Here is a 13,370-nt window from a genome sequence, read left to right as displayed (position 1 = left end):
GTATCTGTCCCTACTGTCCAGGGAAGGCTTTCCAATAGATTTTTATAGATGGAACAGTGCTGTGAGGATTTGATTGCATCCAGCAAACTCCACCTCATCCCCAACTCCCTGACTCATCCCAAAAGTACTGGATGGAGCTCCATCATTTCAGAGAACACAGTTCCACTGCTCCACAGCTCAATGGTGGGGGGCTTTATATCCCTCTAGCCCACCTCTGGCATTAGGCATGGTGCCAACAGGTTCAGGTTTATCTACTCCAGAGTCCTATTTTATTGGCAAGACTTCTCTATATGTACTATGGAAGCTGTTAGAGTGTATTTACACATCTGTTTTTTATCAATGGGTACAACTTTGATAAAAACAGCTAAATGCATTTCTTGGAACGGATGTCCACAAACATTTGGACATATAGTGCATGTGGATGCCGTCACCAGTGTAAATGGAAAATCAACCTGAATATGGGTAACTGAGTTCAGGAACCTGTAGTTTACAGCAGTGTTTTCAGTTCCAGTCCTGGGGGCCCACTGCCCTGCACAGTTTCAACTATTCCCTGCCCCATCCCACCTGATCTCACTCACCAGATAATGATCAGCCTCATCATGAACTCAGTGGGCATCTAATGCCTGTAAATGCACAAGGTAGCAGAATACCAGGATAAGAGCTGGAAACCACTAGTTCAGAGTAACTGATGTGAACAGAGGCTGTCCGAACATGCTCTCAAATGCACTTCCTTATCTGCTCCCTGTTGGACGTGGGAAGGTTAGGTTTCATCGTTAAAGAAACCGCCACTGCATTCCTACTCCTACCTCCACAGATCGTATTGACTGGCTTTTGTGCACGAGGGTAAACAGTGGGCAGGTTGGGAGCAGACCTAATTGGCTAATATTTGCCTACTCATTTCTGCAGAGCGTAGAGTGGCCCCGCCCTCCACACGGAGAACATGATCCTCTTCACTGTTGGCCAACGCGGCCCCAGCAGCAGCAGCAACAGCAGTAGCACAAGATGACCAAGCAAGTCCGTATATCGACCAGCTGAAGGTAGGTTGCTCATTTAGGAGGCTCAGCTACGAATACGAGGGTATGAAGTAGGCTGTAGGCAACACGGCGCCCATACCTTGCAGACTCCTTATATATATATATATATATATATATATATATATATATATATATATATATATATATATATATAAAAATCTCTGTTCAGTGGCAGGTTTTGAGTCCAGCACGCGTATGTCTAGCCGACTGTTGTTTCTGGAAGTCTGTCATTTGCTCTCGTCATTGTGTAACTCGCATCAAGCACGTGCTGAAGAAGTTCTGTGGGTCTTTGCTGTGCAGATATAACACTGTCCAGTAAGCACAGGCAACACAACTTCAACAAGTAGCCTGTTTGTCTCCCCCCTTTTATAATACCAGTCTCCCGGCGCCAGTTTTGTAATATTATTATTATTATAATTATTATTATTATTATGACGTAGTGAAGTCTGTGTCTAGACAGCTTCATTTTCAAATGACTGCAGGGCACAAGCACATTTCTGACGTCTGATGAACTTGACTTCTTCCATTCAGCATATGTAAACAACCCTCAGTTTCCTGTGTGGACTAGTGTGTGTGTGTGTGTGTGTGTGTGTGTGTGTGTGTGTGTGGCTGTTAACTGGCAGGCTAGGTTAGTGATTTGAATAAGGATGTATGTATGATATATTTTAGTTTAGTTTACACCAGTTTACAGGTTCATGCCCTTCTAACAGTGATTTCAAAGAAACAGCCGCTAGTGGGGAAAATAGAAAAAATATATATTTATAAATAATATAAAGTTTGCCTCTGTTTTTGGTACAAGGATAATGTAAATATAATAATATTATATAATAATATATAATAATATAATATAATAATATAAGTCTGTTCATATGCCTCATCTTCATGACTGTTGCGTTAGCTATGAAGCTGTGCGGTTGAGGAGTAATGGACGTCCGTGTGTACTATCAGTTCTAAGTTACATTAGGTACAAGATTAATGTAGCTAAAAAGTAATAAACGTCTAAGTACTCTACAGTTGGGCAGCTAGTTTCAGCACAAAACACACGAAACACTGAACCTTTTCCTTCAATAATTTTACCAGCTGTTAAAGAGGTGTTCCCTGCCACAGTCCACAGTAAGATGACTTTAAATAACTAAGTAAGATTCTGTAGATTGTAGGTTGTAGTTTTACAGTGAACCTTTTAGGTAAAATTCCTGAAGGGTTATTGGTTTTATTGGAGTGTGTGCTATATTTTGTAGAAAATGTTTAGTATGATTTTGAGCCGTCTGCTTCAGACATGCATAAATTCTCTGTCGTCCTGCTTTGCCACACTGACTTCTTAGTCAAAAACCTATTTAAAAAGGCTAGAACTATATATATATATATATATATATATATATATATATATATATATATATATATATATATATATATATATATAGCAGATTGTAGGGTTTTTTTATTTGCTTGGTCAGTCAACTCTGTTATTGGTCAAATGTTTAAACCAATAACTCAATTAAAGAGCTGATAGTAACAGTGTTGAGAGTTGACACTTCCACCATTTAGACACCATCACTAGATTCCACACAGAAGGGATTCACTCAATACCACAGTAACAAATCAGTGGGAACAGAGTTGACCGGAACATTGGGGCAGACATAAAATATATTTTTTAATGATTGAAATGTCATATTCTGATGAAAATAGCTGTTATATGCAGTAGTATTTTAAAACTGTTAATGGGTAAGCACAAAAAATAGACTTACTTTTTTCATAAAGTGTGTGCAAGTGTTGCAACTGATCCATTAGGCTAGGCGGTCTGCTTGTAACTAGAAAGTCTGGTCAACTGATACAAGCTTCCAGTTTGAGTATCTAAATGCTGAGTATCAGCCGATACTGATTTGGTCTGATATTTGTGTTTTATAAAAATAAATCAACAAATTTAAATGGGATTAAGGTGTGCTGCTAATTTAATAATGGAATCACTTTGCTTTTAGTAAATAATTTGTACAATGTGACAATTTCTTTTGCTTGGAAGCTGACCTTTTTTTTTTTTTAATTATCATTTTATAACGTGTCTTATATCTAAGCTCTAATTATATAAACTGCCGGAGTGTTTTTCCCACATTTGTGAAAATTTGAATGGGTAGGCTGAAGGCTGCTTTAAAGATTAAGGGCGGTGACCTGTCCCTGCTGACACATTAAAAACCCATTTCCAAGTTGTCAGTAAAGACAAAGACTTTGCAATCTATTACAAATTAACTGCTTATATTACAAACTGCTAAAATACCTCACCCTTATTCTCTGTCACATGAGCTAAAAGACTGATATGCTCATAAAGATGTCAGGCTGCTTGTACATGAGACTGGGCAATAAATGTTAATGTTTGTAGTTGTGTGGAAAAGTTGTGGAATTCAAATGTATTTATCATGGCATAACATTACATATTTGTATTTGCATGTTGTTGTTAAAAGGCCAGTTGCCAAATGTTAAAATTACAAGTAGCCTGTGGTTTTCATTTGTTTAGTGTTTTTGTGATGCTTTGTGTTCTAGGTCTAATTTATAGTTATAGGTGTGTATGTGTGTGTGTGTGTGTATGTGTGTGTGTATGTATATATATATATATATATATATATATATATTCAAATGTATTTACACACACGTTACTGCTTAGACTAGTTTAATGCAGTGTAGCACTTGTTGCTTGTACACTTTTAAAATAATAAGGTGCCTTAAATGGTTATTGGAGCCTCTTTTGATTCCACAAAGGCCCGTGTTTGTAATAGAAATGTGTGAGTGTGAATAACTGTCTAAACTAACTAGTCTAAAATATCGTAACCAATTTATCTATTTATCTTCATACTCATACATCATTATTACAGACTTTTTTTTTGTTCTGCAGAGATCCCTTCTTGGTGTTGTCTGTGGGTGACATGGAATACATGGAAGGGTGTAGACCTGCCCTTAAAACACTTCTGAGGCCAACCAAAAGTGTCTTGGACCCCACAGACAGACAGCTACAGCAGTGAAGGGCAGGTGATTCAACTCAGGTAGCAGACATGGCCACAAAACAGCAGCAGCAGCAGTCGTCAGAGTCCTGTGACCGAGACGGGGAGGACGGGGATAAAGGAGGAGCAGAAACACCATTGACTCAAGCACAGCCGTTAGCCAATAGTGCACCAGATGGGGGCTGGGGCTGGGTGGTTCTTGTGGCTTCTATAGTGGTCCTGGCCCTGACCTTGGCTTTCCCATCCTGCATGAGCATCTTTTACACAGATCTTCAGAAACAGTTCAATGCCAGCAACAGTGTAACATCTTGGGTGCCATCTATAATGACAGCAGTACTACATGCTGGAGGTAAAGATTTATACTGCTCTCACTGATAATGACTTTACAGAAGGAGAGTTATTTTGGAAATGCAGTGATGAGTATTATTCACTAACAACAATGCAGTAATACTAAGTATAAATGGTTCAATTTGAAACTAATGTAGTACCCAGTGTAGTTATGAGAGTGAGTAAATTGCCCACACAGAGGCCCTTCTGAAGACACACACAATCACAATCTTAAAACACTGTCAGTTTTTCGAGATCTCTGCTGTTCTAAGGAAGACAACACATCTTATGAGAGAGTGCAAAAATATGTCTTTGTCTGACTTCCACTTGTGAACAGGAAGCTGTGGTTGTTATTTCACATCTGCTCTTCTTATCAAGACTGATCCTGTAGCTCTTAAAGATGCACTAACAAGAGACTGCAGCCAGTGTGTGTTTCAGTACAGTTCCTAATAAGACCCATAAATGCCAGATTACATTAATCTTGGAGAGAGAAAAAGAGAGAGAGAGAGCACTATAGGGACTCTTATGAACACCAGTATTTGCTTAATCATGGTGACTCTTTATACAGAGGAAGCCCTTCAGAAGATTTAATATGTGTTCTATGATAAAGGATATTTCAAACTATTTCTTTACCCATGTTCCGGGTTGGGAGGGTTCTATTATTGATTACCTGTTTAAAAAGTAATTGCAACGTAATAGTAACACAATCTGATTACCTTCTGTTACTTTCAGACCACTTGTTAAAGCCATATATTCAACTAAAGAAAAAAGAAAACTGTATAAATTCACATGAAACCAGCCTGTGTGTACCAAACAATCTTGTATAGCTGTCAAACAATCTTACAGCCTCATTAAATTATATATACCCTTGGACGTCACAGGGGAAGAGGAAAAAAAATTATTTAATGGAAGGTTAAAGTAAAAAATGAATTATTTTATATTGGTTAATTAATCATTTCATCATTCAACCTGGCTGGAACAAACAGTTTCGACCGGCACTGCTGGTTTGTGCTGTTTTTTCTAGCAGGGCAGTGTAAAGGACTGCTGCCTTTTTAGCTTATTTAAGAAACTGAAAAGTATTTGTGAAGGCTTCAATATTTTTAAAATGTATCTTTAGTCTAATTCCATCATTACAAATTTTTGTATCCTGATTACATAACACCGGTACAAGAATTTCATTAATACTCAACCTTGCCTGTGGCCAAAGTCAAATGCTAAAGAGATCCAGTACTAATCCTATGTGCAGATAATGTACAAAGACATAAAAAGGTTCATAATGAAATTAGAACCTCTATTAGAAAGTCAAAAATAATCACTAAATGAAGAATAGGTTGTTCTTTCCAAAATGCCAAAGAAAGAATTATTACTCAGCTGGGCCCAGTTTCCCAGAGCTTTTTGGTGATAAGCTCATCGTAATGGTACAGAGTGTTCAGTGTAATGCTTACTCCACTGTTTATGATATTTGGACTAAGACGCTTTGACTAGTTCTAATACTTTTGTTAAATCATCAAAAAATGCAGGGTCGTGGTAACAAGGCTGAGAACCCCTGTTTGTTGTTATAATGAATTAGCTGAAATAGTCCCATAGCATTTGTTCCAACTGGTCTGTACCATTTGATGCAGCACAGCTAACACATTGTGTAGCTAATCATTTGAGGTCTTCTAAAGGGAATTATTGGTAGGAAGAATGACTTAATCACCATTTGTATCGCACACACAGGAATGTGCTGCATTAGTTGATACTCATGATGTTCCTACCCACAGAAATATTTACAGAAAGGTGAAAGATTTATACAATCTAAACAGAAACGACAGTGTACTTTTACCTTGGAGCTACAGTCCTCTGGAATGTAAAGCAGGAGTGGTGGCCGCCATGTGTGCATTAAGATCTCCCTGGTATAATAAACAGTTCAAGCAATGTAAGGAAGATGGGGAGTGGGAAAAAGTTTGCTGAATAGCAACTAAGCAGGATCTAAATACTGAAAGCACTCAAATTACTGTATGTGACGTCAGATAATGCTTATCCGTTATCTCACACTGTGTCGAAGAACTATTACATTGTTCCAAAGTGATATTTATAGAATGCTGTTGGATTAGTATAATCCTCATTCTAAACCCCTGTGGTTTCAGTGGTGTGCTGCATTTCCCCCCCCTAACGTTCAACATTTCCTCCTCAGGTCCATTGTGCAGTGTGTTAGTGGAACGATTTGGTTGTCGAGCAACAGTAATTATGGGAGGAGTATTAAGCGGGTTGGGGATGGCGGCCAGTGCCTTTACAAATTCCATTGTTGAACTTTACATCACTGCAGGGGTTATTACAGGTCAGTATGAACCCAGTGACCCCTACTGATCCAAATTACATACCACATTAAAGGAATATCGCTGTCATATCAAAAGCCTTTTTTTTTTTCTCTCAATTTGTTTTTCAAAATTGTAAACTCTTAAGGTTTGGCTTTGTTTTACCACACCAGTTGCTAGAATTGAAACAAATCTGCCTTATTTGCTTCATTAACCAAAAATGTAAGTGATGTTTACCAGATAAAGTTAACCATACAGCTGAGTTTGTTTGTTTTTTTGTCCCCCACAGGTCTAGGATTTTGTTTCAGTTTCCAGCCTGCTGTCACTATCCTGGGCCATTACTTTGTACGCCGTCGTGTCTTTGCCAATGCTATGTCCTCCACAGGCACAGCTCTGGGCCTGTCCACATTGCCCACACTGAGTAACTACCTACACACAGAGTTTGGCTGGAGAGGCAGTTTTCTTGTGCTAGGCGGTGTGCTACTCAACTGCTGTGTCTGTGGGGCGGTCATGAGGCCACTGGGCCCACGCAAACCCAGAGCACACAAACAGATGAGCAATGGCTCTGCAGTGACAAGCAAAGAGGGTACGAATTGTTTAGCATCTTGTTTCCATCGCCACATGGCCTTTGACCAGTTCTGCAATAACCAACGCTATCGTGTCTTCTCTCTGGGCGTCACTTGGATGATGCTGGGATTTGTAGTGCCGCTGATTTTCCTCATTCCTTACGCCACAGATAACGGCATGGACCAGAGCAAGGCTGCGTTGCTGCTGAACGTCTTGGGCTTTGTCAACATTATTGTGCGACCAGCTTTTGGACTGCTCTTTAACCTGGCTTGGTTCAAAGGCCGCCATATATACGTGCTCTCCATAGCGCTTCTGTTGAATGGACTGAGTAACAATATCTGCTGTATTGCGCCTACGTTCCCAGTGCTGCTGATTTATATGCTGTGTTATGGCCTGACAATGAGTGTGGTGGGCACACTGCTGTTCACTGTGCTGATGGACATAGTGGATATGAACCGTTTCCTCTCTGCACTTGGTCTCCTGGCAATCATGGAGAGCGTCACACTGCTGATTGGGCCGCCCCTTGCAGGTAACAGAAGAACTCTAAATGTTATAATGTGTTTGTTTTTATACTTGTTCAAGACCCAAATGTCCTGTCTTTGTAGGAAAAACATAGAAAAACAGGTTTCTTTTTATTCACAGGGCAAAACTTTTTATTTTGACCACTTATATTTGATTGGCTGAGGCAGGTTAGGTAATTATACTATTCTTGATATTTAATTTTGGATTAATATAAAGTACAAAGTCAAATGTATCTTATCAGCTCTGATGTTTGTAATGATGCTGAATCTGAAGAGATTTATCAGAATTCTCTTTTGTTATTCAGTTGGTTAATCTATTGAGTGTGTGTACAGGCATCAAGAATTGCCTGTGTGACCAAACATGTTAGAAAAATACAAGAGATTCAGATTCTTACCCAGACATTTACAACCGGGTGTACCAACAGTGAGTTCTTGAAGGTGATGGGTTAAAAGCAAGACAAATGGACAAATGTAAGGATCTGAGACACTTTGGCGACTGGGTCAAAACATCTCTAAAACATCAGGCAGGTCTTGTGGAGTTTTCCCAGTACGTAAGTGGTCAGTACCTACCAAAAGTAGTCCAAGACAGACAACTGGTGAACCAGCGACAGGGTCATGGACACCTAGAGCTTATTAATGCGATCCATGGAGGCCCCACCTCACAACTTACAGGACTTGATCTGCTGCTAACATCTTAGTGCCACATACCACAGAACGACTTCAGAAGTCTTGTGGAGTCCATGCCTCCAGTGCTCAGAGCTGTTGTGGTGGCGCAAAGGAGGACTTGCTCAGTATTAGGCAGTGAGTTGAGGTTTAGGATTTAGCAGAGTAGTGTTGTGTTGCCCACCATTGTTCATTCTCGTTGTTAATCAACTCTTTTGTGACTACTCTGTAGACATACTTATGGGGGGTGCAAAAGCCTGTCTAACAGGTCACAGCAAGCATCTGTGTGATTATCTGTCCACTACTACAGAAACCAGTCATGGGAGAACATTGAAAAACCGGACGTCATGAGACACAGCAGAAGGACATGGCAGAATTCATTTTCACACCCACGCTTTTAGTCATGTGCTTCTAAGTGAATTCTTTTGCTAAAAATCTGCAGTTTAAGTGTGTGTGTATGTGTGTATGTGTGTATGTGTGTGTGTGTGTGTGTGTGTGTGTGTGTGTGTGCGCGCGCCTGTGTATGTAAATGTCCACGGAAGGAATAAAAGGGAATGGAATGTTCCTTGTATTGTGAAAGAAAACCTGGAGGGCAGGGGGTGGTGGTGCCAGGGCTTCAGGCTCTCTCTGTGGGGCAGCTGAGATTGACCGGGCAGCTGGCTCCCTCACGTAAGCACCATGCCAACTCGAAATGTCAACCATGCAACTCAACACTGTCCAGTGCCTACATAAAGTCCCTCTACCGCACTGAAGCAGTGTCAGGTAGTGGGACTTTATGCTCATGAGTCATGAGCTCATGAAAGTTCTATGTTTTATCTAAAAGCAGTCATATTCCACTGTGTTGAAGGAACTTCAGGATAAATGCTGTAGTGGGTGTGTGTGCGTCTTAAAGTTAATAGTTAAAAGTTCTCCAACTTACATTTTTTTTCGTTCTGCATCTCAGTAAGGTCAACAATATGGTTGAAGTTGAGCCAAAATTGAACTTTACCTTATCACACTAAAGAGTTTGGGCCATCCTATACTTAAATGCTTTACCATGGAGGGTCTTGGTGTTGATGGGATTTGATCTTATGATCTTCTGACACTGGACAAGCATGCAGTTGGACAGTTGCACCACCTATGAGCTATAAAACCATGTATGTTTCAGTGTCTAAGAAATAACAAAAAAGTGTAATTTCACGGCTCTCTAGTGCTGCAGCGGTCTGACTGCCTGCTCAAGTGTCAGAAGAGAATTTTTTGTACGTTTGTACGCAAGGGCTCAGCCAAAGGCCAAAGAAAATCTCTGTGTTTGGGAACATCATGCAATAGGGAAAGTTCTGACCTACAGATGGGAATAAACTGAGGGGGAGGAGCACAGACTAAACATCTGAGCTGCAGCACATTTACTCATGCTTTTGAGTCAACTCAGGTTAAATTGTATTGCTGATCAAACTAGGATGCAGAACTAAAAAGTTAGTTAGGAGTTAGGAGTTGTCATCTTAAACACTCTGTAATCAGTTACTTTATCATTTTGAGTTCGCCTGCCTTTGTTTTTTCATTTTTTACAGTGTACACATAGTTTGTGGCTGCACTTGGCTATTTTGTCAATTTTATCAGATACACTTACCACGTAGGTATCATTTTTAGAGTTTCATAATATACCAATTAACCCTCTACCTTGCACCTTCACCAATTAGCCATTTTATGAAGTATACCTACATTTTTACCTTTATAATTTACAGTTACAATTATAGACTGTAGGCCAATATTTTGCTGCTAAATGGAAAGCCCACTGTAGGACCACCACAGGCACCCTGCTTTTTGTGTTTTTATAGTATGTTATAAAAAATAATGTTTTTATTTTTTTATCTGGGATCTTTGAGAGTAATCTACCAACCAATAAAACCCAGCCAATAGTGATTTTGTGGTCGGAAAATGACCAAGGAAGAAGGGCTACAGATTGGCTGACACAAATTATGGAAATTATTATTAAAATCATAAATGATAATAGTTCACCACCATCTAAAATCTGCTCAGAGCTATTTTTACAGTGGTCCCTTCCATTGATAGACAGGGTAGAGTGACTTTAATGGCCAGTGCATATCAACAGGTACACTATACTGCTACAGAGTATACAGCTGGCATCTAATAAACTGGCATCTTACATAATGTGTTTATTAATGGCACTGCTATGAGGGGTATTAAGTGTATGTCTGATGTATATGTCTGTGTTTGTATGTTTCAGGTAGTCTAGTCGATCGAACTGGAGAGTATACATACGTGTTCCTGGCCTCTAGTATCACAGTGGTCTCCTCAGCTTTGTTTCTTTTGGTGTCCTTCTATTGGTTGGATCGCCGTGACACTGCCAAAAAGGAGTCATCGCCAGCACCAGCACCTATTCACTCTCCAGACTGCCAGTACATTAAAGTGTCTGCAGGAGGAACAGACAAGCACACTGCCATACAAACCGAGCGTGTCACAAGTGTATGAACTGTATCCATCCGGGCTGACAAATTGAGATGTTGTAGACTATGTCAAATGGAAGAAAATTTGCTTTATTTCACATTATAAAGATTGTTATATCTGGGCCATTTAGCTTACCATATTTACTGGTCTTCTTTGAAGACATGCCATTAAACATTCAGAAATGTCAATATGCACTCACTCCAGCTTGTTTATGCTGGACCTACAGTTGCTGCTTTTAATGTCTATTAACACACACTTCAGAAATAAAGGTGCTTCAAAGGGTTCTTTGAGCAATGCCATAGAAGAACCACTTTAAGTTCCATTAGGAACTTGTTTGTAATAGAGAGTAGCATTGAGGTCACGTTCCCGCTGGGATACACCCTCTTTAGTCAGACCTAGTGGCCAAAAATGCAGCAAAATGGCTGCATTTATTAGTTAAAGTGGCCAAACTGGGAATGAAACAAGCCATTATCTACTCAAAGGCTATAGAATTTGACAGCAGTCCATCCAAATTACCAAAGAACCAATGGTCCATGGACATCATGGTGTAGCCAGGCACACCCAACTAACTGAAGGTTAAACCACACCCGCTTGGAGGATAAAACCTCGTATCTGAGAGCACAAATATGAGTGAAAGGTCTTAGGGGTGTCTTCGACTGTTCTCAGGCACATTTGCTAGACTGGTTTATCCAGGTTTGCTTGCTTTCCTTTTTGAATCTGGCTTAGCATGTTGCTAAATTCACAACTACAGTGGGCTTGGTCTTTCCCACCTGTTTTCCAAGCATGACCAGACAGTGAGCTCCCATGTGGTTCAGTGCCTGGATTCCAGTTGTTTCCGTGAATTGCAGCAATCCATTTGTTTCTCTTTTCTTGAGCTTTCAGCAGTCTGTAAAAGCAGAGCTCTGAATTCCTGTTGAATCTGTTTGTACAGTCAATCTCACAGCAGCTCTTTCCTGTTTTGTGTTTTAGCGGCATTCACACTGAACGCTAGCGCTGACACTCAGTCTTTTTGCCACTCAGTGGGTGTGTCTGCGGTAACTTCTGCCACCTCAAGGTTCTTTTCCCATTTAATAGTACCCACTCTAACTCTAACCTAACTCTAATACAAAAGTGGTTCTCTCTAAGAACCTTCTGAAGCAGCTTTGTTGAGAGTGCAGATATACATCCATCTTTTGTAGTCACTTAGCACTGTTCTGGTATTGGATTTCTATCTGTTTCTGTCACATTGTTTCAAATGAGACACAGAAGAACTCCTAGCTACTGCTCCTCGAGCTACTGTTTATCAGGTATTACTGTTTACATTTACAACTTTAGACTTTTATTTCAGTCTGTTTGCTTGCTTACAACGTCTGACTGTAGAGAGCCCACAGACATCACCACCAATTCCAGACCAGCCAACCAAACTGATGCAGAACCATTGCAAAGGGAACTCATAAACATTCTGACAAAAGAAATGTAGCTCCTGTCTGTGGTAGACATTTTACCATTACTGTACATACTCTACTTACACAGTTACCGACCTCACTTTTAGAAAACAACACTACCTTGCAGTCAAACTGTAAAAAAATGAGGTGTCCTAACTTCAATGTATTAGTAATGTTGTACTAACACATAGTTTTACATTTTTGAACCACACTAAACATCTTAAAACAGGTAAACTCAACAAGAATCTGTGTCTTTAATTCTGTTAACATATTATTAGAAGTTTAGTGTACTCTTAACATTTCATGGCAGTACAGTTACTAATCTCTGTAAGTTAAGACACCACATTTTTTATTTTACAGTGTAGCTTTGCACTATTACACCAGTGTTTGAGTTTGCATCACTTATAATGTCCTGGGTGATGATACCAGGAGATTGTACACAAGCAGTATGCTGTATGAAGGTGATCATTTATGCAGTTCCAGTTTTTCCCCCAGGACTACGGGCCAAAGCATCTGCTCTTTCAGTAGCAGTTTTACAGAGTGTAAGCAACTGGAAGTATCATGTCACATGTTGTTTTATCTTAAATGCTGTTGTTGTATTTGCCATAACTCCTCTGTTGTTCCATACATTTGCCAAAGCCTGAGGAATATCTGAAAGAAGCAAAGGGCTCTGCATATTTCTTTAGGGCATGTCACAGGGTATTCACTCCTGGTCCTGAAGGGCTCCAGTTAAGCCTCATTCAGCTGCCAGCCGTTCAACTGCCAGGTTTAGAGGGTGTGTTTGAGAAGGGAAAACGCCAAACTATGCTGGAGACCGAGCCCCTAGGGGTTGGAGTGAATGGCCCTTCTGTAGATGATATAATTTTATAATGTAGTTATATATAAAGTATAAAGATATATATTTTTCTCAAGCTGAATAAATACAAATTTTCTCTGCAAAGAAATATGCACTTTTACGCAATTGACAATAAATTCTCTTTGCACAATAAATGAGTGAATGAATGGATGTTTCTCTTAGGAGACAGTTCACCTTAGGAGTGGGGGATGGGCAGGCAGTCCGTTTATTACTGCAAACGAGCGCCCACTAGTGTTCAAATGAATATCA

The 13,370-nt window shown here is 39.8% G+C and overlaps 1 protein-coding gene across 2 annotated transcripts; it reads left to right on the top strand.

Annotated features, from left to right (window-relative positions):
- The first annotated feature begins 964 nt into the window (after nt 1-964).
- On the top strand, nt 965-13,255 carry slc16a5a (solute carrier family 16 member 5a). Of its 2 annotated transcripts, XM_072667982.1 has the most exons (6): nt 965-1,037; nt 3,916-4,370; nt 6,525-6,668; nt 6,935-7,231; nt 7,382-7,741; nt 10,621-13,255. In XM_072667982.1, exons 2-6 carry the CDS (start codon nt 4,073-4,075, stop codon nt 10,863-10,865), a joined length of 1,344 nt encoding a protein of 447 aa, XP_072524083.1. In that variant the 5' UTR covers nt 965-1,037; nt 3,916-4,072; the 3' UTR covers nt 10,866-13,255. The 2 variants fall into 2 exon arrangements, with proteins under 2 accessions (XP_072524083.1, XP_072524082.1); XM_072667981.1 differs by having other exon boundaries at nt 6,935-7,741.
- Nucleotides 13,256-13,370: the final 115 nt, after the last annotated feature.

Source organism: Salminus brasiliensis, chromosome 22 (genome assembly GCF_030463535.1).
Source record: "Salminus brasiliensis chromosome 22, fSalBra1.hap2, whole genome shotgun sequence".
Taxonomy (NCBI): Eukaryota; Metazoa; Chordata; class Actinopteri; order Characiformes; family Bryconidae; genus Salminus; species Salminus brasiliensis.
This window is presented reverse-complemented; position numbering and strand designations above follow the sequence as displayed.

Coding starts and splice junctions, on each gene's coding strand:
- slc16a5a (XM_072667981.1), top strand. CDS start 4,073: ATGGCCACAAAACAGCAGCAGCAGCAGTCGTCAGAGTCCTGTGACCGA. Junction 6,669..6,934: donor CACTGCAGGGGTTATTACAG/GTCAGTATGAAC, acceptor TGTCCCCCACAG/GTCTAGGATTTTGTTTCAGT. Junction 7,742..10,620: donor GATTGGGCCGCCCCTTGCAG/GTAACAGAAGAA, acceptor TGTATGTTTCAG/GTAGTCTAGTCGATCGAACT.